General features: G+C 49.2%; 1 protein-coding gene across 1 annotated transcript in view; it reads right to left on the minus strand.

Moving 5' to 3' along the window:
- Nucleotides 1–498: 498 nt before the first annotated feature.
- PLA1A (phospholipase A1 member A) overlaps nucleotides 499–22,814 on the minus strand; it is a 264,242-nt gene continuing 241,926 nt past the window's right edge. Inside the window, exons 10-11 of the mRNA XM_069635738.1 lie at nucleotides 12,698–12,874; nucleotides 499–2,635 (exon numbers count right to left, since the gene is read on the minus strand). Coding sequence (XP_069491839.1) covers nucleotides 2,554–2,635; nucleotides 12,698–12,874 — 259 coding nt within the window. The 3' untranslated portion in view covers nucleotides 499–2,553. The remainder of the gene's footprint in view (nucleotides 2,636–12,697; nucleotides 12,875–22,814) is intronic.

Here is a 22,814-nt window from a genome sequence, read left to right on the forward strand (position 1 = left end):
TAAACCCATTAAAACATCTTGGCCTTGGTTCATGAGAAGTAAAGAACGTTGGCAGCAGTGTTTCATTTGTAAATAAATAAGTGCCTGGGCTCTAATATTTTCGAACATGACCATGACACATCAGGATGGGCAGCTCCCCGGCCACTGTTCGCACCACCCACAGCTGCTCCCCATGCTGTCAGCACATATGAGGTTAAAGCTGCAACTCCCACCGGCTTATTGCGGTTGACAGATGTGCTCCCTGTGGCAGATGTGTGATTTACAAATGCCAATCAATATACACATGAAATAACGTAACACATGTTTAAGTTATCTTTAAACATAATCATCATTTACGTTTTTCTCTGATTCTACAGGTGTTTATTATGTAACTGGCAGTTAAAATAATAAAGTTGACAAAACAGCACAACATAATCAAACTGAGTCTGAGACAATAAGTACCAGGGCTCACAATAAGTCCCAGGGCTGAGCCCTGGCAAACACCAACACAAATTAGGCACTTGTTGGCAGTTTTTTTATTTTATTTATTTGTTGAACATTTATATGGTGCCCACACACAAGTGTTTTCAGGTGCCACAAGACAAGATGGGGGGTGGAGGGGAACATGGGAAAGAAAGCAGAACAACAAAAGTAGACAACAAAAACGGTGATATTGGCCTTGTGACAATCATACCGTGCAAGTGTATGAGGAGTGAGGAGGTGGTAAGCGTGTTGGGGGGGGAGACCCAAGGGAGAGCAGTGGGCAAGTGCTGGGGGGGCAAGGAGGCATGTGGCAGGGGAAAGAGAGGGGGAAGGGAGGATGTGTGCGTTGGACAGGAGGACCAGGTTGGACTAGTCCAGAAAAGGAAGCCTGAGGGCAAGTTCTGGCAGGGGATGCTGGGGGACTTATAAAGGGGTTGGTCTGGCCCCTGTAAGACTCTGAAGGGACCAGGCCCCAGTCTTAGCGGCAGGAGGAAATATTAGCAAGGGAGGGGGAGAGGTAGAAGCAAGAGAGAGGGGGACAGTACAATCACACTGTCTGCTGAATGGGTTTGTGGGTTTACTTATTAGGCGATTACCACTCAACCTTTGAGAGCTTTAAAAACAAGCTTTTATTTCCTTAGTGTTATTTAACAAAACGTTGACTTATCAGCTAACCTTGTAATTTTTTTTTAACACAAACAGTCATAATATACATTTGTGATTACCTCCCTTAATGCATGCTCAACATATATATTCAGAGCAACCCATGAACTATTTATGCATCCAGTTGGTTGTTCATTCATTTGGAAATGTGCTCCATTTAATTGACAACAGCACATGTGTACATGCCCAAGCTGCCTCCATGTCCACAAAGCAAATCAAATGGTGTTAATATAACAGAAGTGTTTTAAACGGAAATAATTCAGCAGTAGCAGTTCTTTCACACACGGTACATGCAGTTCAATACCGAACAGAACGAATATTGCACTGATTTCTCCATCAGCAGCGTTGGCATTTCAATCATTTGGGAAAGCCAATTGTATATGGAGAAAAAGATTAGCTCTACACTTAACCAATTCATGGTTAAGGGAGGGGACCATTTAATGTCCTACAAACCATTTCCCCAGTTTTATCTTGGAAGCCAATGCTAAGCAACACAGGAAAGGTGCATCCAGGTGGGAAGGTGCATCCAGGTGGCAAGGTGCATCCAGGTGGCAAGCTCGGTAGCTGCGATGTTCATTTTACTCGTAGGGGGTTAGAGAACTTTGTGCAAATGTGAGGTTGGAAGACCCCGGATGTTTGGACCTTCTAGAATTGTGCTCGGAGATCCTGCACCATCCCAGTGGTCTCCCTCTAGGAGAGCCCACTTGTTATAGGTGCAGCACATTGACAGGAATACAGTAGAGCCTCCAATGAACTGTGGCTTGTAGCCTAATTTAAGCTCCACAATGCCATTTGCACAGGTCATGAGCACGGTTAACCGCTCCACCAGAGGGTGTTGTAATTGGGGGCAAAGCAATGATTTGGGTGCAGGCACGTGATGCAGAGATGTATGCACCACCCACAGGTCATCGGGTCGCAAGCTGGCGAGCCACATGGCCCATCTTCTTTTTTGGTGAGCAATGAGTTGCGCTACACTGATATTAAAGATTGGGGACATGTGCGATTTAGTTCTGATATGAAGCTTAGAGTTTATAGCAGAATAAGGAGGATGGGAAGCTTTGGGGTATAAACGGGTTGATCCGCCATCTCTGAGCACGGATTGTCCGCTCCAAAGTTAACAATCTCTGCAATATTTCAAACCAACAACGTGGTCGATTCTGGACATGGTTCATGAGATGTTTGTTGGTTCTGTTGACTTGCAATGGGGGGTAAGGCAATGTTTTGCAGCGTGAACGGACACTACCTTGGCTTGAGATGATGGTCCTATCCTTTCCAGAATGGACGAATCATCTGCCTGTTGACTATGAGGCGTGAACCAATGTCTGCAATGTCTGGCGTGAGCCAATGAGGAGAGGTCCTGCATCTCTTCTGATAGGTGGCCTGACGGCAGCACGTGATTCTCAGGTTTTATCAGAGCGGATTAAATCCTTAGCACGCTGTGGCAAGGTCATGGGTGTAGGGCAGGTTCTCCGTCAGGGTCAGGTTCTGGGACAGGCAGAACATCTTCCCGCTGCAAGAAAAGAAGAGACAGTGAGCAGTGGGTAACAAATGCTGACCCACACTGCGGGCAGTGTGTATCATATCGTCCTTCCCGCCCACCCCACTGTAGGAGAGCAGCGACTGTGGAGATCTTGCGGCCCATCGAGTCAGACACTATCTGCCCTAGGGTTAAAATACAAGGAACGGCCTACATTTACCAAATGACGAATACGGGAGCATCCCTGCCGGCCTCTGATTCATGGATTTACATAGAGGTACACAGAAACTAAAGAGGTTGAATTGAACCACTAAGAGAATCCCATAACCTGACAGCCCTTAGCGTTGGGTCCATCCTCCGTCTCTATTGTCCACTTGGATCTGGCTGCGCTATAACATCATCATTTTCCTACAAAGGAAGGGTTGCAACATATTTTGCAGATAATGCAAAGGGCAAGTTTGATTAATATAAATAAGAATTACAAATTCTTAGGGATTTAATATCCTTTATTGTTTCGCAATCTGTGCTAAGGCTCGGATATTTTAGTCTAACAGAGCTTTTGCATAATTTCCTAAGTGCAGCACTGCCTACCCGAGTCCATGACGGCCATTACTGTTAAATTGCTAAACTGAGGACAGCCTTAGGATTTCCCATTCCCGTTGGAATCCTTTTACTCGAGGAATCTCTGTTATGATTCCGAACCTTCTGCCAAAAAGCTAGAAATTGCTTGCTAGCCTCACGCCTGGTGCTAGCCAACCAGGGTTCCAGTAGAAGCGGGGCCGCGGGTGCGCACTTCCCGAAGCCACCGGCTCTTGCTCAAGGATACTGATAATCTCTGCAAATTGCTTAGCAAACATGTATTCAGCAACCCATTCACTGGCAGGGTCACACAGTAACCACATTCTGAGAAAACATATTGATTAATTAATCAAAGAGATTTATTGGGTTCTAATAATTAATTGACATCACATACTACATATATACCTTAGTAGCATACCATGAAATACCATGAGATGGTGCGGATCAATTAAAAGAACCCATTTACATGGGAAAAATGAATTATGATATGATATCGCATTTATAACGCGCCTATAAACAAGTGTTTCTAGGTGCCACAAGACAAGGGAGGGAAAACAGAGGGAAGAAAAGAGAAACGATCCTGCCAGACCTTGTGTCATTCGGATCGTACAAGTGCAAGGGGAAGGAGAGGGGGGAAGTGCGAGCAGGGCAGCATGGCTCTGAGTAAGTGCAGCCAGGGCAGCGCGGCTCTAGCTAAGTGCAGGAGGCAGGGGGGCTGTAGGGGTTACAGTAACAGCCACTAAGTGTGCGGTAGGCCAAGTGGCAGTGCAAAAAAGACTGGTCGTGGAGGAGCCTGGTACCCAGTGAGACTCGCGCAGCAGACAGGTACATTTGCCAAGAAAGCGAGAGAGAGAAGGCAGAGGAGAAAAGGAGGGGTTTGATCTGCTTACAAAACCTCAGGTGGTCCGGTTCAAGTCTGAGAGGGACGGGGAGGCTGTTCCAGAAGAGAGAGATCGACCTCCACTCTCTGCCTGGAGAAGCGTCTGACCCTTAGAGATTTGGAGGTAGCTGAGCAAAGGGCACTAGAAGAAAGGTATTTCAGAAGAGAGAGTTAGATGTAACTAACGGCCCCAGAAAGCCTTGTGGATGATGCAGAGGGCCTTGAATGTGATCCTTGCAGCCACCGGGAGCCAGTGGAGAGGTTTCAGGGCTGGAGAGATATGGACTTTGGGCTTGAGGTCAAGGATAAGTCTTGCAGTCCTGTTCTGGATTAGTTGCAGGGGCAAAGAGTATAGGTAGGCAGATTGAGAAAGATGCTGTTGCAGTAATCCAGCCTGCAGAGAACCAGGGCTCTGGAGACAGTGAGCTTCTGGGGGAAAGTGAGGAAAGGTAGAATACCTCTGAGGAGGTGCAGCTGGAATTGGGGCTTTTTGACAAGGTACGTGATATGAGTAGAGAAGGAGAGGGTGGAGTCGAAGATGATGCCAAGGTTTTTTGTCTCACAGGAAGGTGAGGGTAGAGAGCCCAAGGAGGGTGGCCAGAATGAGAGCAGGAAAGCAGGAATAGGGATCCCAATGAGAACGAGTCTTACTTGACATTGTGGATAGACAGTCAGGAGTGAGCGAGGGAGGAGAGGAGGCTGAGGGAAGCCCAAAAGAGAGCTGAGTGTCATCTTCTTAACACTGAAGGTTAGAAGAGAAGGTGGAGATCAAGTGGGCCAAAGGAGCCAGATAGACATTGAAGAGCTAGGGTGAGAGGGTAGAGCCTTGGTGGACACCACATGTGGAGAGAGAGGTGGTGGAGAGAAAGGACCCAAGTTGGACCAGGGAGGGACAGTCCAGGAGTAAGGAGGTCAGCTATGCCAGGGCCTGATCCGTGATGCCCAGGTTCACACTGAGTCCGTTGATCAGGGTATCATGATTGACCGTGTCGAAATATGAATTAATGTCCACTCCAGCTTTAGACCATTTTCAATAAATGTCTGGTTTGAGATAATTTTCTCATTTTCACTGCAATGATTTACAAAAAGTCCATCACAAGTAATAGCGGTAGATAAATGGTATCAGCATCTGGGGAGAAGGTGCCAGCCAATCAGGAGCCAGACAACCGGCTCTGAATCTATTGCTATGAGCCTGTGTTTGCTCTTGATTGCTGTTTTATCCTTTCTCCATGAGGCTTCATCTGCCAGCTTTGGGCTCGGACCTCTGTACTCCTCCTCTGCTCCCTACCTCCACCCGCTCTTCCCCCTACTATCTTGTCTGCACCTCTTTACCGTTTCTGGCTACCGCACTCCCACCCCCCATTCACCGTCTCCAGGATGTCTTCCTGCCTCAATCCATGGTACCTCCTAAAGTCCATAGAAGGGAAAGCGGGGGTTTCATGGCAGTTTTTGTATTCTCATTTTCTGAAAGTTGCTTTCCTCAGGACCATGATAACCGTGGCTCATGGTTCTGTCCCCATACGATGACCTGAGCCCCCAAGGGGTAAACCCTAGGGTGCTAATGGCCATCAAACCCTTGGCAGTAGGCTTCACGGCCAGTTATGGCATTAGGACCTTCTCTTTGAGTGGACGTGTGTCTTTGGCCATGAGCCGATACTGGTAGGTGGAGCCAGCCACCAAGGGTATTATGGATTGATTAGTACATTGGAATCCTGGAAGTTATTCCCTCCTAGCATTCCAGCGATTCTCCTTTGGATTTCCCAGTTTTTAACAGAGCATTGAACTCTGACTTGAAGGAATTCTCTAATAGAGTGATATCTTTTCCACCGCGGCCTATGTCGCCCCAAAGGCCTCTGCTGCACAGGAAATGTAGCCCCCAGTGCTGGGTAATAATGCTATATTAGCAGATAGATTCCATTATAGATCTCCTATCAGTCAATCAGAATGCTCGCAATGCGGTCTACAATCATTGATTATGTCTTTCATGTCCCGTCGGGGGGGTGGACATAGCCAGTAATGGGCTGTTGGCCATTACCGGCCATGTTCCCCCTCCCTGCCCCCCCCCACTGGGGCGTGAAACCATTTGCTCCCTGGGGTTCATCCGCGGTGCAAATGTTGTGTTTTTCACCCTCGAGAGATAAGCTTCTGAGGGAAGGAAAAAAAGATGCCCGCCGGCATAGGGAAAAGGGACTAAGTCCCCTTTCCATTTCTTTGGCGGCGGCTTGGATAGGAAGGAGCACAGGAACGGGAGTGCAAAGCTCTGGTCCTGCAGGTAAGCTGGGAGGGGGCAGGGGTTGCGGAAGGAGGTACATTGGTTTTGGGGGGGGGTGTGGGAGGCAACAGGGAGAGGCTCCCTGTTGCCTCCCCATATATATATAAAATAGTTGCCACCCAGTATGGGCCTCGGGTGGCTGGAACAGCAGGCAGAGAATGTACATTCTCACCCGCTGTTCCAGCCATCTGATTGGCCAATGGCCTTTCCATGAGTGCAAATTGAATCTCATCTCAAACATTCTGATATCGAGCAGCATCCTAAAATCATTCCGTTTGCAACTTCATGCCTTATAGTCATAGGGAGGGGCCATGGTCACTTGGCATAGCAGCCCTTCCTCAGCTTAAAGCCTTTGACTTTGTCTTGGGCCATGACTTGGGGCCGGTCATGGTCATGTGATAATGAACCTTTGCTCGACCTAAAGGGTTAGTTACGAAACAAGCCTTTGGAGAGCTAGCTGTCCATATGGAAGTGCCTGTGTGCTTTGATATGAATACAAAGCTCCAGATATACAAGTGCACAATACAGCGGGCCTCATGAGTTTGGAGCAATTGACAGCATTAATTCCTCCAAACTGCATTCCATCGACTTCCGCTGGCAACTGTGGAATTCTCAGTTGTGATTAGTCCCCATTCTGAACCCCCAAAGGTCCTCACTGGGAAATGGAGGAATTACCTGCGGAGGTCATTCCACTGCAGGAACGTCATCATTCTGAAGCGCTCCGCTGCTCTCGAGCTAGATTTGCCCTATAAACAATTAATACAATAAAACACATTTTTGTTTGGGGGACCTCCGGACATGTACTGTTGAGTTTGCAATTCATGTTCAGGAGGACTGAAAAAAACGACATGAATTTTGTGACTCCTAGTTTTTCCAGGTACCGCTGACACTCCTAATGAGTCCTAGCATCTTTGGTTCATCGAGGCGCTTAGATGCACACAGAGGCGCTTAGATGCACACAGAGACGCTTAGATGCACACAGAGGCGCTTAGATGCACACAGAGGCGCTTAGATGCACACAGAGGCGCTTTGATGCACACAGAGACGCTTAGATGCACACAGAGGCGTTTAGATCCACACAGAGGCGCTTAGATGCACACAGAGACGCTTAGATGCACAAAGAGGCGTTTGGATGCCAATAGACTTGCCGGAAGTTCCTAATCTTAACCATGTTCCAGAACAGCTTCAGATGTTTCGGGCTCTGGGGTATACAGCTGGTTCAAGCCAGCAAATACAGTGCTGGTGGCCCTGGATTGGTGATTACTTAAAAGACCACACTGCCCCGCAACTAGTACTCAAGGTCGGGGGGAAATGAGAATGCCTGACTCTGGAGAGTAACTGCTGGGCTTGAGTTGATGGCACTGTATTGCCTCATGCTTGAATTGATTAGGTTAGGAGCAAGCCAATATAAGCACACAGTGTGCCTTTAAGAGTGGCCTCTTGCTTTAAGTTCCTGTAGTTCCCTATAGCCGGTCTGAGAGCACTTTCTCTGCACCCAGCTGCCATATGTTACAGGATTAGTTGACGTGCGAGGAACTCACTAGACTCCTTGTGCAGGAGGCCCACAGATGTATTTGCCTAAAATCAGAGCAGGGCAATCTCAGGCTACCATTTACAATTCTCTAATAGTCAAAACACATTCCTCTTCAGAAGATCTGGAGCCTTTTTCGGGAGTCTAACCCTGACATTTACTCTCCCCTGGGAAAAGTCCAATTTGCCTCGCTTCTTAACCTGCTGCTGTGTTTAAAAAGTATGCTTGTCCCTCGCAAGTAGGATACTGCATCTGCCTACGGGCCAATCCTGTCTGTATTTTAAATGTATGCTCAATATTCACTTGTTGGAAAGTTGAATCTGCTTATGTTTTATTGCTGGCTCTGTTTGAAAAAGTATGTTTTTCACTCGCCTGTAGGAAAGTTGAATCTGCTAATTGAGGTTGAATAGAAAGGGCCTCATTACGACCCAGGCGGTAAGGGGTTAACGGCGCCGTAAAAGGTGTCGGCGCCGTTAACCCCTTAACGCCTAATTACGAGGTCCCTTTGCGGGTCCCTTCCTTAACGGCTGGTTTTACCAGCCGTTAAGGAAGGAACCCGCAAAGGGACTTTTGAGGTAATTACGGTACCGCAATTTGCGGTACCGTAATTACCGCCTTCCCTATTCCCATTGGGCCCTATGGGGGCAAAAATGGGAATGGGGAAGGGCCAATGGTGAATGGGGAATTACCGCCCCGCCAACCTTGGAATGGGGCGGTAATTCCGCCATTCACCATGGCGGAGTTGGTCAAATACTGGCGTCAACCATGGCGCTAATAGCGCCATGGTTACCCCCTGGGTCGTAATGAAGCCCAAAGTCTCCCCTTCTCTCTCCTGTGTGACTGCCAAAGTTGTCCTTTGGTCTGATCCTTGCCTTCGGGCTAGTGGATCGTGCTCTGATTTCCCCCCTCCCTCCCCTCCCTCCTTTCTTCCCCTGTCTCCATAAAGGTGCTCTCCATCTCCCCCATCTTTTCTAATTGCTTATCTATTACCTATCCTGCATCTCTGTTTAAGAGTGGAATTAAAATGTTTAAGAAGGACCTCCTGGTCTCCAACCCTGGGGTGCCCATTGCTGACACCTATGTCAACGCCGCCTCCAGGAAGACACTCACTGGTATCCTCTTTTTGATTCCCTCTCCAGCCCTTTAGGTTACTCACATGGTCCCTGTACTCGCCCCTTTCTCTTCCTCTCCCATTAATGGGGGGCACCCATTGGGAGGTACTCTTGGCATCCTTTCTCTCCTGCTGGGTCCTCATTCATGTCTATCAGAATAGCACTGTCATGGTCCTTGGCCCTCAGACCATCCTCTTCCTTCTTGATAGGCATCCCCTGCCTCTCATTAACTTTCTCCTCCCTTCTCCCCAAGCTCCACTCTCTCGCATCCCTTTGGCTCCCCTGCCACCTGCGACAGGTGTACCCCTCCTCAGAAGACCTTCAAAAGTGGCAACCTGTTCCACTTAGCTACCCTCAATCCTCGCTCTGCTGTCAAACACTCCTCTGACATCTACCACCTCCCTGAGGACCGTGAACTCGATGTACTCATTCTCACTGAGACATGGTTCACGGACAGCTCTGCCGCTTGCTCCAAAAGCTTGAAGAAGGGGGCCTACATCCAAGCCCGCATCTCTGCGGCCACTAACAATACGGCTGAATTTTCTAAATCTGCAAGAAACGTGCCAAACCTACTGCAGTCTCCACTTCTCCTCTGCCCTCCCTGTCCCTCTGCGCTTCTCTGGCCTCTCACTTCATTTCTAAATCTCAGGACATCTTGTCCTCACTCTTCTCTACCCCACACTCTTCTCCCCCACCCACTGTCAAGCCTCCTCTGGCCCACCTATCCCCTCTCTTACTCTCCTCCTTTTCTCCCATAATACCAGATGAGGTGTCTAGAGAGAGCCAGCTAAATGAAAGACTCTTCAAAACAGGTGCTCCCCGGCTCCTCCAGAACCATCAAGGACAACATGTTCTCCCTTGCTCCAGCCTGGGCTGATTTCTGAAATCACCTCTTTGCCACTGGATCTTTCCCCTCACTCCTCAAGAACTCCCTTCTACACCCTCTCCTCAATAAATCTCCTGCCGACCCCTCCTGCAGGCAAACTCTCACCTTATCTCTGAACTCGTGGAGAAGCAGGCCATCTCCCAAATTACTCACCACACTGAATCTGTAGGTTGTCTCCACGACCACCAGTTTGGCTTCAGAGCTGCTAGAGGCAGGGAAACCCCACCCCTGAACACCTGTGAAGACTTGCTCAGTAATCTCAATTCCAGCTCCCGCTCTGTTCTCAACCTTCTTGACTTTTCCTCTGACTTTGATACGGTCATTCATGCCACCCTGATAAATTCTCACTGTGATACCCTTGGCACCACTGACCTGGCTCTGGATTGGTTGATCTCCTTTCTCTCGGACCGTCCCTCCCAAATTCAATTGGGCCTTTTCCTCTGCTATTCCGACATGGTGCACTACTAACGATCTCTGCCTTAATGCCAGTCAGACTGAGATCCTTCTCAATTGGACCCCTGCTCCCTCTTTCCCGCCTACACTCTGGTCACCCTCCTTGGGCCCCATCCGCTCACCCTCTTATGAAGCTAAAATCCTCGGAGTCATCTTCGACTCCTCCCTCTCCTTTCGGTCCTCGCTTCATGGACCTGGCCTGGAAGGCCCACCTTCAGCTTCACCTCCTCAGATGCATTCTCCCCATCCTCACCTTCCCCCAGGAACTCAAGGCTGTACTACTGCAAAAGTCTCTTCCTTAATCTGCCTAAATCCTCCCTTCGCCCACTTCAACTCATCCAGAATAGAACTGCAAGACTTATCATTGGCCTCAAGTCCAGGGAACTCATCTCTCCAGCCCTTAAAACTCTCCACTGGCTCCCGGAGGCTGTGAGTATCAAATTCAAGACCCTCTGCATAATCCACAAGGCTTTATGGGGCCTGGGACCATGCTATATCCAACTCTCCCTCCTTAAATATCTCCTAGTAGAGTCCTTCGCTTGTCTAGCAATAACTTGCTGCAAATCAGACGTTTTTCCAAGAATAGAGTTGGGGAGTAGATCTCTCTATTCCGCAGGTGCCTCTCTCTGGAATGGCCTACCTGCCCCTCTCAGACTTGTGCCAGATTTCCTTAAGTTCCGGAAGCTCCTCAAGACCTTCCTTTTCTCTTCCTCCTTCCTCCTCCCTCTCCCCAGCTAATGTCCCCACTGCCTGTGATTGGTGGCCTGGTTTCTTCAGAGTCTGACAGTGCGCCAGGCCCTTTACTTGCCCTCACAAACCGCAGCCCACACTTAGCGGATCAGCTTGCACTCCTGTAGCCCTCCAGCCCCTTACTCGCACTTATTTGTGTACACCCCCTTCTTCTCTCCCCCCCTGGCCCTGTCCATCTGGCCTCCCTGGCACTCTCCTTCTCATGGGCCCTTCTGCCCAGCTCCTGCACTTACCCACCTCCTCTCCCCCATGCACTTCTCGCTACTGCACTCGCATGATCTGAATGTCGCATGGCCAGTTGGGATCACTACCCTCCTCCTTCCTGTTTCCCCTCCCCCTGTCCTGCTTTGCAGCGCCTCGAAACACTTGTGTATAGGCGCATTACAAATGAACAACCAATAAATAAATAGGGACCAAGCTGAACTGGCCAGTGGTCCTAAGGACTCCATTGATTACATTCAATTATGAATCAGTTAATTTCAATCCATAATCAATGTGTTATTGTGAAGAAATGTTTCACACAACGCAAGCCTATGTATAAATCAACCACTCTGGCTTGCAGGGTGGGAAATCCTTGGCTGGGAACCAGATTAAATCGCCAGACAGAAACAAACGCAGAATTAAGCTTGCTCCTCAACCCCTTTGGCCTGACCTCTCCCTGGATTGTAAAAACTAAGTTCCTGCAAGTAACAGCGCCACAATGCCCCTGGGCTGTCTGTGCACCATATAAATATAAATAAATAAATAAATAAAGAGGCGTGTAGGAAAAGTGGGGTTCACAAGGATCCCAGAAAAAGGCCAAAAAGCTGTGACACCTCAGCAAGCTCTAGACATCAGCTGCAGATATGCAAACGTCTTTCTTTCTTCTCCTTACCTCTCTGTAAAGCAGCCCCCCTAAATACATACCCCCCAATCAGCTACTGCACTACAAGCATGGGGCATTCTCCACCCCCCACCCCCTCATGGTCACTCCATACCCTCCCCCCTCAAAAACGGAATCCATGTCCAGAAAGCCATGCTTGCACCCAATTACTGCATGCCCCCCAACCCCTGGGACTGCATAGCCCCATCTCTGATCTTTGCCTGTTCCCACAGACCCCATAGCCTGCAATGCCCTCATGCATTAAATTCCCCAGGACTACACCCCCAAACCGTGCATGTTGTTTTGGTTTAGGGGGAGGGGGTTGAGGAATACATTACAGGGGAGAGCCCAGCGTGAGGCCATGCTGTGATTTCACTGTCACCTGCCCAGCGAAAGACAAGCGCCATCACCCTCTCCGCTGTAGAGGAAGGGGTTACTGCTTGATGCTGGACAGACAGCGGACAAGAACTGCTCCCGTTGTTTAATTTGTAGAGTTGATGCTTAGGATGGGACCCCTAAAAGCTTGAACATGGGTACAGTGCATACCCCTGCACCTGCCTTGTGATGCCCCTGGGGCTAGGTGAGGTTGTGGAGCAGCAGACCCCCTCCACCATCGGCCAAAGCACCTGTTAAAGCTTCTAGTGGCATGCATTGTATGAAGTTGGACCATGGTGAGCAGCAGAGATGGCTATAGCCCCCCTCCCCCACTTGCATGTACCTGCCAGGGTGTGCAGAGTCCACGCCTTGGACAGAAAGTGGTCTTCACTAACCTGGCCTGTGCAGGCAGCTGCTCGGTGCAGAAGCGGCCTTCGATCGCATCAGTGTTCACCGACCGCCAAAGGCTGATGATCCTGCTCCTGGCTTGGAGGGTCAGAACCACGGTGTGGATCCGGCACAGCGGGACGTCGTGCGGGATCACGCCTCTGCCAACTTGGCCATGTTTAGGGCTGAAAAGGGAGGCAGAGAAGACAGGTAACAAATCAACAAACACGCTCTCCAGTATCACAAACGCACTCTCTCATGGAGGAGAAGAGGACTATGTGGCCATCAAACACAAGTCATGATCCCATCCTCAACACGTAATCAAACTGTGTGATCCTGGAGAATCTGTGTGTTAGGTCCTTTTCTTCTCACTATAGGGCCAGGATAAAACTCAGCAATGTATGATATAGAAGAAAACAGATCGACATATTTATATCCTCACATTCCAAACCACTCATCCATGTTGGGGATGCAACTGCTAAGGTCTCTTATCTTGCCACACAGAAAGGTTTACTTGCCTCAAAATACACTGGCGCACCACAGGGCCAGAAGTGCTGAAGACTACAAGGTCCGCTGAGAAACTGAGGCCCAGATTTGGGTAAGCCACTTGCCCCGGAAGCCATGGAGTGGCCGCAATCAGCTCTATTCCCGAATTCATGCTGCGTATCCAGGCTTCAGTCCCGTTCCTGCTGGGATGACATTCCAAAACTATGGCTGAAAGGGGTCTTACAGTCCCGCAGAGCAGGGCTGGAATGAGAAACAAGCTCCCATTCCTCTTGTGACTGCCCAGTCCGCTATGCAGAGTGGAGTGGGAAAGGCTAGGCCGCAGACAGACTTGTCCTGCTCATGCTACCAGTGCCGCAAGGAGCCGGCAGCCTGTGCGGTTGTCCTGAGGACCTTGCCCTTCACCGGGCACCAGATCTTGTATCCTCTTCCTGTCCCTGGAGTACCATGGGATGGTTCCTCTGCCCGCGGGAACCCGCACTCTAATTATGAAATGCAGACTATGAAAATGGTGATTGACTGTGGCTGTTGCCACAGGTGGCAGAAGAACCACCCAGAATTGCAGAGGTGGTTCAAGGTCTTCTGTTGAGGATTGTGTGGGCCCTAGGGTCGTCCCTCTCTCTTGCCTGTTTCACCCTCCCTCCTAGCCCAGACATCCTTGACCTGACCTCTCGGAGTTCCCTCAGCGACTTCTAAACTTTCCCTACTCTATCCAGCTGCCAGTGCTCTAAAGGGAATTGAGAAGTGCTATGCAGGCACCCTATAAGATTCGGGATTATCTTACACACTCTTTTGCCTCTCCCTTCTCCTTCCCCTCTCTGCGCTCCTTCTCCCCTCCTCCCACCTCTACTCTCTCTCTTCTCCCCTGATGTCTCTCAAACAATCTAAGCTTCGCCTCCACCCTTTGATGTCAGTCCTCCTTGCTACTACTTCCTACTCCATGACACTACTACTCTATCCTCCTCATTATTACTACTCCCTCCAAACCACTACTCTTTCCTCCAAAACGCTATTGCACTCTTCAAACCACTTCTCCCCCAACCACTACTCCTTCCTGCAAACCACTAATCCTCTGCACTCTATTACTCTGCTCCTCCACATTACAACTCCCCCTCCCTACTCCTTTAAAAACGACCTTCTTTCCCTTGGTACCAGTCACTTATCATTCACCCATTAGCCTTCATACACACCCTACCCCACAAAGCATGCACACTCACAGTGCAGTGCCACTTCCACTCCCTACCCAGTACCTCACCTTCTCCACAAAACGTCTCCACATTTTGCTGCTCCATCCTACTTCCTGCTGGTCTCTTGGTCGTCCTCCACCTCCACTGATGACCTCACCCGAATAACCCACACCTCCTGCTTCCTCGTCCTCTTTTATATTTCACATCCCCAGGGGACTGGCATCCTTTCCACAGCCAATCTGGCCCAGTCTTCCCCAGGCAGCGTGTGTGTGTGTGCGAGGAAAAGGCATACTTGGCGGGCTTAATACCGCACAAGTTCCTTGTGCGGTATTGCTGCAGAGTGCTCACTGCGTATCAGTATAGTAAGTGTTCAGGTTTCTGTTACAGGGTGTGCTGATCGGTGTTCCTGTCAGCGTTAGTCCAGGGAAAGGTGGCTACTTCTCCCCTGCCAGTCTCTGCTGGTCTAATGGGACGTGGTCTTCTTGTGCGGGCAGTGTTGATTGTATCTGGGCTCTTTAGCCTGCATCTCTCTCTTTGCATAGCCCACTGCAGCCCGTTCGCGACTACTGCAGGACATCTGTCATTTTCTCTGGGTTCTCTTCTTTGACTATTTGCTGGGTCTCTGTAATTCTTTTGCTCTCGGTGGGGAAATGGTTCTGGTTTTCTCACTTGGGTTTCTACGCTTGCCTCCGGTATAAGTAGAGTGGACTCTAGAAACACAGAGGGACACTGGCAGGTATCTGATTGGGGCAAGGATTCAGAAGACAGTGTACTGCACAATAGTACACTGGCACAGGGGGGGTGGGACAGAAATTAGGTCCCTCTTAGCTGCCACTGGGGGAGGCCTCCCACCCCCGGATTATACCGGTTCCCATCCACTCTTGACAGGGCCAGCCTCCTTGCCACACAGTCCACCGACAATGCTTGTAAATATTAGTTAGATGACATCCACATTTTAATTGTTAAATGCTGCACTATTGAGTTGATGATTCTTTTTTGAAGTGGTCTTGTTTTCTGAGGCACTGGGATGCCAAGTGATGTAGACAGGTTCATACTGAATGGCCAAGTGGGGATGTCAGAGTTAAACTGTAGACAACACCACTACCTACTTAAAAAGTAACCTATCTTAGGAAAGTTGGTGTTAGACCGTCTAGCAGGTCAAACAATTGCAGCGCGTTTGGGATAGGGAAGCCAGGCCGAGCTTTACAGTTAGAAAACATGACCACATTGCGACATCGTTGGAATCACTCAATTGGCCGAGCATGCAGTGGGGAATTCCAATGAAGACTATCCATCGCTCACAAATGCTTCCGGAAAAGGGGGCCAAACTACTCATGAAACCATCTTTCCTACACACTATCAGTCCCCTAGAACTCCAAGGTCGTCCACAGGCTAAATACGCCCAAAACAGCATCCCGACTTCTTGCATCATATGGGAATTTAAGGGTTAAGGGGTAAAAAGGGGGTGGGGAGGGATTTAGGAAGGGGCAGTGATGAGGTGGAACAGGGGCATGTGAGGGGGACACCCCAAAATAATAATACAAATTTGAAATTACCACAAAGTAATTACTGTCGATGAAATGACATTGAACCATCGTAAGGACCTCTATTATGGAACAAGATGCCGATTGACCTACCCGAACAAAGGAGCTTCTTGAACTATCAAAAAGGAGGAAAGAATTTCTATATCGTTCCTTTGAACCTAAATTACTTGGAGATCCTACATCGCCTGAAGATTCCTACTCAATCTGGCAAATTCTGGGGCAGGACTTCCATCCTTTGCTCTGCACCCCTTTTCACACAGCTCATTCGTCTCCACCAGTCCTCCCTCCTTCCTGAGGTCAGCTGATCTCAGCTCTAAGACGCAATGGTCCTTCTATCCTTGGCATTCGCAAGTCTACTCCGACAGGGATTTGACTCTGCAGACGCAACAATCTCACTGTTCAGTGGCAGAGATAAATGGGTTATTGCACAAAGTTAGTATTTTATCTGCGATAGATTTTAATCTGCTAGGGGAAAATCTCCCAGGTGGTTCAAATGATCAGGAGCACAAGTAAATGCATTCTGCCATGAACGTCAGATCTGCTAAACAGTCTCACTTTCAAACAGTGCTCTTTGCTTTAACAAAGATGGCGCTGGTGTGTTGTTACCCAGAATGGGCCTGCAAGTCATGGGGCCTCATTACGAATCAGGCGTTAAGGGGTTAACGGCGCCGTAAACGGCGCCATCCCTTAACGCCTGATTACAAGGTCCGTTAGCGCCATGGTGATATTAACGCCTGCTTTTTGCAGGCGTTAAAATCCATGGCGCTAAGGGACCATGGTGCTAATTACGCCACCGTAATTTACGGTAGCGTAATTAGCGCCTTCCCCACTCCCATTATGCCCTATGGGGCAAAAATGGGAATGGGGAAGGGTAACATGGGAAATGGGGATTTACTGCCCCACTCACCTTGGAATGGGGCGGTAAATCCGCCATCCACCATGGTGTAAACGTAGTTTACACCATGTTGGTAAGGGTACGACCCAGGCGGTAACTTACCGCCTGGGTCGTAATGAGGCCCATGGTGTGTAACTGAACTTACCAACATCCATAAATAAGACACCCCATGTATACTTCCTGCGGGGCATCAGTGAATGGCATGCCTACAGCTGCTAGGCCACAGAGCACCCAACATAACAGTATGCACAGCAGGAAATGTGTAAATGCGGGAATCGACCAATAGTTTCTCCTATAGGTTCCCTTTCAAAATCGTCATTGGCTCTGAGGGATGCCCTTCACCTTATACCCGATGTCTATTGGCACAGCTCGACTTATCAATGAAGTGTTATAGGATGAGGGAAAGTACAGTGTAGATCTACAAAGAATCTGCTAAAACTAAATACACATTAGCAGTAATGGGGCTATACTTTCAAAAGGGCCCCCGGCCGATTGTGAACATAGAAAGTGGAAACCCATTTTTGGTTGGCATACCTGCGACGAAAGTGCTAGCTGTCTAGAAATTGGAAGTTACCACACCCGGAAGGTAGCCTTCAAAGGAATTCTTGCTAACATACCTCAAAGCAAGTTGTTCTAAAATTTGCAGTGGCCATTTTTGGACTAAAAAGAGGCACCCATTTGCAGGTAAGCAAGTAGGCTGCAAATTATTGTTAACCTGGGGACAAGGCTGTAGTAAAGATAAAGATGAAACTGCATCTAATTTAAAGATGGGTACTGTGATTTATGAGGCGATTGAATGAAAAAGCCATAGCCATGTTTGCTGACACACTTTCCCCTTCCACCCCCAGTCTGGATTTCCACTTTGCCTACAGATAAGAGGCATTTGCTGTGTGCTTCGGCCTCTAAAGCTGTTCCTACAAGACATGGGTGCAGCTACAGCCGAGAAACCTAGTGCACTCCTAATTGTTATTCCCACAAATCTCCCAGGTCGGGAGGGTTATATCCTTAGGGGTAGAGAAACAGGCTCTTCTAGAAAATCAACAAGAAAAAGGGTAAATGCATGGAAGTGGATAATTAGCAGAGAGACCCTGTGATCTGGGATAGACAGGAGTGAGGGAAGGTCCACGGAAGCCAAGCGACCAGAAGCCCACAGGAAGAAGACTATGGCCACCTTGCATTGTTCTGTCTGACACTTCCTTCTAAATGCTCCTGGCTTCCTTCACATCTAGAACTCAGGATAAGACACTGCAGAGGAGGGAAAAGCTGTAACAGAGCTGTGGATTGGCCCTAAGCGAAGGCTTGAAAAAGGACCCAGCCCCTGTTAGGATTTACCTATATAGGGGTGGGGAGTTGAAACCCCACCCTCCGCCTTTGGTGAATCATTTTGTGGGCTCATCCTGGAACAGAAGAAGGATCAGGATGGAAATACTTGTTGGAGCGCAAGCAGAGGGTGGAGACAAGACTGAAAGGAAAGCTGGAAGCCCACTCCCTGACCACGTCTGGGGAGAGGAGAAGCGACTACTGGATGGGTAGCTTGCCTCCTACTGAAGAGCACTGCCCAGGACTGCGGCCAGGGACCCTGCAAGCATCTCTGAAGTATTTCCCTAGACTAGGAAAAGGAGGGACATCCTCATCAAGAGGCTGAGTAAAAGGTCCCACTACCTGCCGCAAACCCAAAGTGCTGCCTTTGACAATGCTGATGGAAGATTCCAGCATGTCCTGATTCAAGCTACATCGACCCATCACGACTAAATCGCCTGCTCTTCATAATCGAGCCACTCGTCGAGCTATCGAGCCATGAGAACTGAAACCACTGTCGCCTGCACCTGGACACGGTGGAGCCACTCACGCTGCCTGTGGGCAGCAAGACATGCACTGGTGCTTGATTCCTGTTGAGCTGCGAGCCTGCTTCAATCCATGCCTCGCGCCATTGAAAAAGCGCAAAGAAGACTGGGCGTGATGCTATTGTGCCACTACAAAAGACAATGGTAGAGTAGTTTGAATGGCCTGGAGATCCCTAAACAGGCTTTTTTAGGTTCTGACCCCTTGTCTTTATACCTTGGGCCAGAGGCTTCGCTAGGAGGGGGCTGAGGGGGCTATAGCCCCAGGTCCTTGGGTTGTAGCCCCGGATAGAAGCTCAGGGGCTACAACCACAAGGCTAGCTACCCCCCAGTCCCGACATTAGCGTAGCCCCCGGATCTGTTCCAGACCCAGGAATACCCCTGCCTTGGGCCCTAGAATCAGTGAAGACCAAAATATGGGTAACCTTTGTTGCATGTACTTGTTTTGTTGCTTATTGACTGCTTTTCCTCCAGAGGCACCAGCACATATCTATGTTTCTGTTGGTCTATGCCTTTACCTTACAAGGGAGGGTGGGTGGAATGTTTTTTAACCAACTGTATGTGTTAAAGGAAAGTGTCTAAGAACCCAGCATGGACCCTCCTTTTATTTTGGTGGCACTGTGCTAATGTAGTTTGGATGTTCTGATAATGGTTCAGGCATTCATGGCCAGCACAGCCTGCTTCAGCCCAGGCTGCCTTGAGAGGTGAAGGGGACATACATTCCACCTGGGGCCTGTTTCACCTTTATGACCGGATCCCTCCTGGGCTAGCAGTGCTTCTGGGTGGAGCAATGGGCATTGAAGGCACTGCTCTCTCCTGTACCATCGCTGGGCATAAGGTTGAGGTTTCCAGATGAGTGTACACGATTGCAAACACTGGGAGGGGCTTGGAGAAACATGTTGGACCCGTCAGTGTTGAATTCAACGAAGCTCTTGCTGCATTTACCATGCAGGCCACATTCCCCATTGGTCAAAAGCTATAGAACTGTGCCCCCTCAATAATCACAATAACTACAGTAGATTAGCATCAGTCTGTGCTTTGCTGTAAAAGCATAGACTTGTGCGGTCTATGACTAAGACTAGGTGCTTTCCAATTGTGTGGCCTCTGTAAAAAGATCTGCCCTCAACCATGGATACTCTTTTCTGTTTAGTACAGCACACTTGTATTCCATAACATATTTGCGTCTGTGTACTGTGTTCTTCCCTTTCATGTTACAAATACGTTACTTCCCAGACAACTTAATCTTCCTTTCAAATCCATTTTCTCAAGCACTTTGTGTTTCCAATCCCTTCCCGCCCAACACAAATCCATCTCACTAAACACATTTTTTGTATATGTATTTTTGTATTTATAGATTTGTCAGTTGACTCGTTCGTCTCTCAAGAGGCATCTTGGCGGTATAAGGGAGCTGTAACGATGTGAAATATTACACACAAACAATAAAAAGCAGCAAAAAGCACAGCCAGAAAGAGTATACGTAAGAATCCAGCACACCAGAAGAGGGAGAATGGTAAAACAACCTGACAGGAGAGCTGAAAGGGAAGAAGTAACGCTTGGCTGTCTAGAAGTCTGCAACGACCGCCCCATGTATTTTATCACAATATGAATCGCCGCCTGAAATATCTCTGTGGCAGATGATACCCCAAAGCTCAACCTTTCGTAGCTGTAAAATGCCAGGTGAGTGGCGAAGGTTGTGATGTTCCAGCTCTCGGGACCCAGAACCAGTTGGTGGTAACCCTTTTGCAAGTCCAGTTTTGAGAAAACTTTGGCTCCATTCAATAAGTGCATCATATTGGTGATACCTGGTGCCATGTGTTTTTCCCTCAGAATGGCCTGATTCGGCCTCCTCATATCAACACACAGCCTAATGACATTGGATCCTTTCTTAGGCACCGGAACGATGGGCGAGACCCATGTAGTGTGCCCGGTGGCCGGTTCTATGATATCCTGCTTTATGAGTTTCTGTAGTTCATCATCCACCTTCCTCTGGATGTTCGCCGGTATGCCCCTATAATGTTGCGCTATTGAGCAAACTCCTTCATCAGTGTGCAGCTTGATCTGCCTGTTATGCAGTTTCTTGATCCCTTTTAACAGGTTGGGATACAGTTCCTTTATCATGTGTCCTAGATCAATATATTTGTGTACCATGAGTTTATAGAGCACGTGTATTAGACTCATCTAGATTGCGGTCTTAAAACTGATTATGCTGCCACTCTCCCTGCCGGTCGATAGCACATGTAGGAGCACTTTTTTCGCTTGTCCCTTGTAGCGGCATGTTCCCGCGAATTGTCCTGGGCATTTGAGGGATGTGGAAGCTCCATTTGGGTATATGTCGACCGTGGCTGGGTTCAGTTTTGGGGCTTGCGGTAGTTCCTTGTATATTTGTTCACTGATCACATTCACGGTAGGCCCTGTGTCTATAAGGAATTCTGTGGGTCTTTCATTCAGTCCCATTATCAGTGTTGGGCTGTGTTCTGTTGCTGTGGTGTTTCCCAGGGTGTAGACGTAGCACTTCTTTCGCTGTTCGTTTCCTGAGGAGCTGACGTCAGATTCCGAAGAGGACTTTTCTACCAGGTAGCGTATGTGACTTCTGGGTCTGCGGTCAGGTCTCACACGGGTCACATACCTCCTTCTTTCTCTTTGTTCTCTCCCATGCCTGTCATCACCGGATTCATCCTCCTTCAGTTCAGCTTCCTTGGATCTCTTTGGGGGGAGTGATGTCCCCCCCGACGCATGTGGCGCTGGAAGAAGGGGTTGTACCTGGGAGTTGACTCCCTACCTCTGTCTCGCCCTTCTCCTCTTGCCAGTCGACAAACAGATTTGAAGTGTCCTTCCTCGCTGCACGTGGAGCATAGCAAGACATGTACCCTCATTTGGATACTCATATCCACATCTGAAGCAGAATGGCTCTTCCTGCCTTCTCTCCTGATGTAGTTGGTGTACAGACTCTCGAGGGGTATTTCTTTCTACCTGACGGGTAAAGCTTTCTACCTGCAAATCCACAGCCCTTTCTGCCCTTGTGAGCGTCAGTATTTCGTCCAAAGTGCAGGCTTTTTGTAGTAGTTTCCGTCTAAACGTCTGGGACTGGCACCCTGCAATGATCTGGGAACGCAGGGCCTCGGTGTTGGAGTAATTCGCGAAGTCACAGTGCTTAATTTTAATCCTCAGTCACATGACATAGGCGTCCATGGTCTCACCCTTCACCTGTTTCGTGCTGTGGTATAGGGGGCGCTCATAGTTCACGTTGATGTGCGAGGTGAAGTATGTTGATAAGGCCCCTTTTAGATCTTGGATGGAATCAATGGACATAGGGGGCATCTCGTCTATGATATCTCGTGTCGCTGGCCCCACCGCCAGTTTGAGTAGACATTTTTGTCTCTCTTCATCAATGGGCCCTGTAGCCCCCATGTGTAGGTAAAAGTACCTTATCGTCCTGGCCCACTTCGGCCCCATTTTGCCTGTGTCCGTCACATCAAACACCCCTGGCATTTGCACTGCTAGTGAGTCAGGTAATCTATATGGGGCATTCGTCTGTGGAGCGTTTGGGCCTTGTGTCTGCATGTCCTGGGCCATGCGCTGGTGGCCCTCCTGGTCAGACATTGTGCACTTCTGGCAGCCTCTCACTGGGGATGTGGCCTTCCCCCTCTGTTCACATGGTCGCCTTATGAGGCACGAGCACCGTGGTGTCTTCCCCACGCTCCTCCCTCACCACTGTCTGCTTCCCTGCACTGCCGCGGCCTGTTTTTACCCAGGTGCTTCTCTCCGAACGTTCCCAACATTCCAACAAGGGGCGGGTCACCGCCTTCACTGCTGCGACCCGGGTGGGTCACAGCTGACTTCGTTTCACCTTTCCGGTACTTCCTCCTGTCAGGCGAGGCACCGCCGTCACCAGCGGCCTGGGCAGGCTTCTGTTTCCAGCCTTGCCGTTGTGCCATTCACCGCCGCACCCCAGGGTTCCCGAGCCAACTGCATGACCTCATCATCAATGTAATACTTTACCTCCTGTGAGGGAGGCTAACCTTGCGCGCGGTTCGCTGCGCCTTAATGAGAGACGGAGTCGCGAGGGTGCTCTGTAACGTCTTTCTTTATTCCTCTTCATACACAAACTGAATTTACCCACCCTCCCTCGTCACTTCCCTTCCCGCCTCCTGCCT

The sequence above is a fragment of the Ambystoma mexicanum genome, chromosome 7p (assembly GCF_040938575.1).
Source record: "Ambystoma mexicanum isolate Mex_15411 chromosome 7p, UKY_AmexF1_1, whole genome shotgun sequence".
NCBI classification, from domain to species: Eukaryota; Metazoa; Chordata; class Amphibia; order Caudata; family Ambystomatidae; genus Ambystoma; species Ambystoma mexicanum.